The sequence below is a fragment of the Limulus polyphemus genome, unplaced genomic scaffold (assembly GCF_000517525.1).
Source record: "Limulus polyphemus unplaced genomic scaffold, Limulus_polyphemus-2.1.2 Scaffold2262, whole genome shotgun sequence".
Classification (NCBI taxonomy): domain Eukaryota; kingdom Metazoa; phylum Arthropoda; class Merostomata; order Xiphosura; family Limulidae; genus Limulus; species Limulus polyphemus.
Window position 1 is genome coordinate 17,143 of NW_013667872.1, and position 5,883 is coordinate 23,025.

At 31.4% G+C, this 5,883-nt stretch overlaps 1 protein-coding gene across 1 annotated transcript in view; it reads left to right on the forward strand.

Annotated features, from left to right (window-relative positions):
• Window positions 1–5,883, forward strand: part of LOC106466451 (pyridoxal phosphate homeostasis protein-like) — a 21,098-nt gene that overhangs the window by 5,939 nt on the left and 9,276 nt on the right. The window contains exons 2-3 of the mRNA XM_013926735.2: window positions 3,324–3,393; window positions 4,905–5,012. Of these exons, the coding sequence (XP_013782189.1) occupies window positions 3,324–3,393; window positions 4,905–5,012 (178 nt within the window). The remainder of the gene's footprint in view (window positions 1–3,323; window positions 3,394–4,904; window positions 5,013–5,883) is intronic.

The window sequence follows — 5,883 nt, forward strand, 5'->3', positions numbered from 1 at the left end:
ATAGAGATAATTTCTTTTACAAGCCTTTTTTGTAGCACCTTGTCAAATTCTTTCTGAAAATCCAGATACATGAAACCTTTACCCTAATCTACATAAGCAGTAATGGTTTCAAAGAATGTCAAAAGATTTGTAAGGCACTATTTTCCCTTTATGAAACCATGTTGACAATCCAATAAAAATTTATAAAGCTAAGTATATGTTTGGTAAATGAAAACAGACTAGTGTGAATGTTAACTTGTCAGGACAGTGTATTATTTTTACATGCTTAAGCATACATTTGAAAACTAATATGCTAACAAAAAAAGATTGAAAATCATATTTCATGGCTGTTACAGTTTATTAAAAAATGTTTTATGTACTCAAATACTGAGCTAAGTTTTTCCTACCTCAGTTACTTGAAGATTTTTTAAAATTAATCATTTCATTAAATCCATATTAAAATACCAGCCTCACTTAAATATTTTCTTTTTCTATAATATATATATACATATTTTTTTCCCAACATGGTTTTTCTATGCTTGAAAGTCAGAGTTACAATAACTTGTGAGATTTTATCTAGTTTAGCTACAGGTACACATCCAAAAAGGAGATAAATCAAAAACAGCTGTCTAAGAAAACTTGCAAATGTATTAAGAGTACAAAACAATTGAGGGTGCTGAGGTTTATTCAAATAACATAACTTCAGCATCCTCACATAGCATAACCTATGAACAATAAGGAACCATTTGGCCTATCAAGGTCATCCTTGTACATCCACCCTTGGGACAAGTAATTGAAGCCTAATCTGTCTTTCTTAAATTTTATACATGTTGTCTCAACGGTGCTACTATAGCGTGAGGTCTACCGCCATATGTTGCCTACCCAGGTCTATCAAACATGTATAAAAATGTATCAAATTAAGTGTTTATCGCTAAAATAAATGTATGGAAATGTGTGATATCCATGAGGGATGGATAATGCAGCGGTAGACCTCACGCTATAGTACTAATGGGAGGTAGACCTCATGCTATAGTACTAACGGGAGGTAGACCTCACGCTATAGTAGCACCGTCTCAACTTATTACCTTCAGGATACAGCTAAAAAAAATTATTTTATTCTATCAATGACCTGGATAATCTTATAAACTCTAACAAGATCAGCTCTTATCGTTATTTTCTCAAGAGAAAATAAGTTGACAGATTTCATTGTATTCCTGTAAAATAATCCTTCCATTCATGGAATCATCCTAGAAGCCATCCTCTGAACCCTTTTCAGTAAGTAAGTATCCTTTCTCAGATAAAGAGACCAAAACTATACACATTATTTCAAGAAACAAAAAAAAAATCTAAGGACAAAAGGAATTATTATAGTCTCTTTGTTCAGAATTTAATATTTCAGTTGAAAGGATTTTGTGCTGAGATTTTAAAGCAAACCTATTATTCTGGTGTGTTTTTTTACCAATGTAGAAAAAATTCTTAAGATGAACAGTTACTTTAAAAGTAGAGAGGATAAAAAAAATCATAAATAAGTCTGGCAAAGTGTGGGGGAGTTAACTATAAGTTTTCAAGTCATTTGCTATGAAAAGTAATTTATAAAAGCATGTGAAAAGCTTGTATTTAATTGAAGATTCTCTCTATTATTTTAGGAAGAACATTTTTCTGACTTTCTTCTTTTTGTACAGGACATCTACTGTTCTTGACCAGGAACCATTGATACAATATCTCTCAAGTGTTTTGATTAGTAAATTGAATACTTACGAAATGTGTAGAAAACTTAGAAAGTAAACAGAAAACTAATATAATGTTTAAAAGTAAAGAGAGATGATGAATGAGTTTTTTTTTTTTCTTTTATGATTCTGTATAACAGGGAAGGTCAATCCTAATTGGCTTACTAAAGACATGATGAAGAAAACAGTGATAAACATCATAAGTTTAAGTAGTTTAAATTGACAGAGAGTATGGAGGATTTATAGAAGTATAGAAAAAGTAGGGATTTGCTTAAACAAATATTAAGAAATCAAAGAGGGTTTTTGAGAAACAGTTTGCTGATAAGGATTAAACTAAGTAAGAGTAAGGATTTTTAAATATGTTAAAGGTAAGCAAAATATGTGGATTGGATCCTTAAGGGATACTGATGGCAAGGTTTTGGTTGAAGACTATAAGATCGCCGAAATTTAAAAAAAGTTATCTTTTGTTTTTCCAAAGAAGATATTAGTAATATTTCTGACCATTAATAATGGAGTTGACTTGAATCATGTAGATATTAAACCCCTGGTGGTAAGGAGAAAGACTGAGAGAACGAAAAAAAAAAAAGATGAAGCACAAGAATTATGCAGACAAGGTTTTCCTCAGTGTTTTAAAGGAAATCAAAGAACAGATACATGAGCCTCTCATTTTTAACTTTTGTAGGTCAAGAGAGTAGACAGATGTTTAAGGATTGGATTTGCTAATTTCAATCCTATTTCTAAATTGGGTGATAAAAAAGTTGCTCTGGATAATTATAGGCCCTACTTCTGTAGTGTGAGAAATTCAGTAATAAAAGAAACTTTACCAAATCTTTTAGTGAAATATGATGCCATGAAAGAAAGCCAAAATGGATACAATAAAGGGAACTATTGTGTAACTACTTTGGTAACTTTTCAAGAATGTCACTTGTTAGCTGAACAATGGAAAGTGGTTTGTACTTGGTTTTGTTTTCAAAACGTTTTTGATAAAGTGCCACACAGAAGGTTGGCTAAAATAATCACATCATTAGGGGTCGAGGAAAACTACCTAATTGGATTATAGGGTGGTTAGATGAGAGGAAGCAAAAGGTAATTATTAATGGAGTCCAGTCTTACTGAATCCTGGTCATGAGTTAAGTGACTCAAGGGTTAGTGCTTAGGCCTTTGTTTTTTCTCATATACATAATGATTATTGTTAATGGCATAATTAGAAAATTACCAGTTTGCTTATGGCATTAAATTCTTGAGTATTTATAGGATGTTTATGTACTACAGAATGACTTGGATCAAATGGAAAGTTTGGCAAATGTGTAGAAAAAGTGTAAGCTAATGTATTTGGGTTATCATAATTTGGATCACTTGTTTAACGTGGCTTAGAGCTATGGATTACCTATAAGCAGAAATTACATTGATTACTGTCAGGTAAACTAATTGATTAATTAAAATTAATCTGATTGATAAGAAAATAATTAACTAATTGAAATTAGAGTTTCCAGTTACTCCAGCTTATCCAAGTGGTTGAAATATTGTTATGTTTGTTGTTAAGCAGAAAGATACACAGTGGTTTGTTTTTGCTCTGCCCATTTTAGCCTTATAATTTGTATTTGTTTTTACTTCAAGTTTGTTCGCCTTTGGTGATTCAGAGGTGCTACCTATTGCCATTAAACTTGCTCACCCTGTCTTTGTTATGGTAAAACTACTAATGCTGTCAGCCACTTTGACTAATTTTGAACTGCTGACTAGAGGGAAGGCAACTAAATGGCAGCACCTGCTACCAACTTTTTTTGTTCCTTTTCTTTTTTAAATTGCTGACTAGAGTAAAGGCAACTGGCTGGTAGCACTTAATACTAACATTTTATTTTATTTCTGGACTGCTCTCTTTGGAAGGCAGCACCCAATGCCAGCATTTGTTGTTTCTCCAATTATTTGGTGAAAGATAGGGTGAGTTTAAATTTGTACTTTTTTCAGAGGTAGGTGTGCAAGAACATCCTTGAAAGACCAAATATACTTTTGTTGTATCTATGCTAAATTATTAAGAGAATGTAACTATTGAGTTCTCTTCTGGATTTGTTTTGAGTTCTTTGTTGTTCATTATTTTTTGCCATTCCAAGGTTTTTGGAAAAGATTATAATTGATTTTCTTAGCATGCTTCTCTTATTCAGAAGGACTTCAACAATCTTGATGATATTGGCCTAGAAAGTGCAAAACAAGTTTTATTATTAATATAAAAAAAAAAATTAAAGTGTTATAAGCTTGGCGTAAAGGAATTTGGAAAGGATGTTCTTTTTTGAGAAAAGCATTATATGATGTATCAGACTTAAACTCAGATCCCTTAGCTTACACTAATGCTGTGAGGCCCAAGCAGAAAGTTAGAGCTCTCAAATTGCAATCTCCAAGTCATGGGATCAAACCTCATCACAGATCTTTCAGCTGCAGGGACATTATAATGTTACAGTCAATCCCACTATTTGTTGGCAGAGAGTTGCCCAAGAGTTGGTGGTGGGGACTATCTATCTTTGTAGTCTGTCACTTCAGAATTAGGGACAGCTGGTGCAGATAGCCCTCAAGTAGAGGTTGTGTTAACACACACACAAGATTTGACTTTTAGTGCACAACACAATCCAGTATATTTAAACCAGATTTTTTTTTATCGGATCAGGTGTTTGTGAAATATATCAAATGATAAAAGTAAGAGCTCTCATTTAATTGCTATCCTTGATACAAGATGGAAAAGGTTATGTAATTTGTTAAAAACTCAAAATGTTTTATAACAATTTCTATTATGAGGTATTTACAATTGTTACATTTTTTAAATAAAAAATTGTTCAAGAAAAGATATCGACTTTGGAAGCTCCAACGAGGGATACCGTTATGATTTTTTGGTGTGGAAGAGATGCCTTAAAAGGACAAGTTAAAGTCTCTAAACTTTTTTTTTTTGAAGAAAAGAAATATGAAGTGTATAAGATTATCTGGGGATCAATAGGATTAAGTTCATAAGTTTGTTTGTACTGAATTCTGAAGACAATAGGATGAGAGGACAGAATAAGTAATGAAAGTACTTTGGGGGTACAAAGTTATTGATAACATTTCAAGAAGTTTTATTAAAATATGTCAACATATAACACATGTTGATAACTGTTTAATATTAAAAAAGTATGGTAAATAATTTTTCACTTATGCCATTAACTTTTTTTTTTTCAGGGTTCGGGTGAAAATGATCCTCGTCTGGTGGCTGCCAGTAAAACAAAGTCTAAAGAAATGATTATTGCTGCTTATGAATGGGGTCAAAGACACTTTGGGGAAAACTATGTGAGATTTTCAACAGACAATAGCTAATTAATTCTTGTGCATTAGGAAATTATATACCTGAAACGATAAATATATGAGAACTGAAATATTAAGTTTTTTTTTTTTTTGTACTTGATGTTTCTTTTTTTTTTCCCATAAGTAAACTAAATGAATGTATGTTGATTTAACTAATATTTAGCTACATAAGTTAGCATCTTTTAATTGTTAGTTTTGTCAAATGTTATGTCATTTAATTGGAGTTAATTTCAAGTTGAATCGTATAACTTTAAGTCCTTTTTTACCATTGATTTGTGTTGAGCTGTAGGACCTAAAATCACTCTTCATTGTATAACATTAATTCATTTTAAATGTTTACTGTTAACTATAGATTAAATTTTGTATTGTTAAGCCATTCTTCACTGCTGATTTAGGTTGACTTGTGGCCTAAAGTCACTCTTGTCGTTGACCGTAGGTTGAGCATTATGGCAATATATTCTAGTTCATCGTTATAAAGGTTGATTTACACAGCCTTTAGACACACATGCTTATCTTTGGATTTAATTTGGCTGTACAGCCTCAAATCATTCTTTACTGTTAATTCTATGTTGAATGTACCATTTCCAAGTTCTTCACTGTTGATTTTAGTTTGAGCTGTACATAACTTAATGTCATTCATAAATATCTATTAAATAATATGAAAAGTATTAAATAACCTAAAATATTTTACTTGATATCACGTTTCTCAACACATCTTTTAAAATTGTGCACTTGTAAAGAAAAAACTATTATGTCTCCATTATAAGTTTTTCACAGTCTCTGTGAAAGTTTTTAAACACTTCTTGTCCTATGTAAGTCATTGAATTGTTGTAAAGAGGATGTTCTGTAATTTATA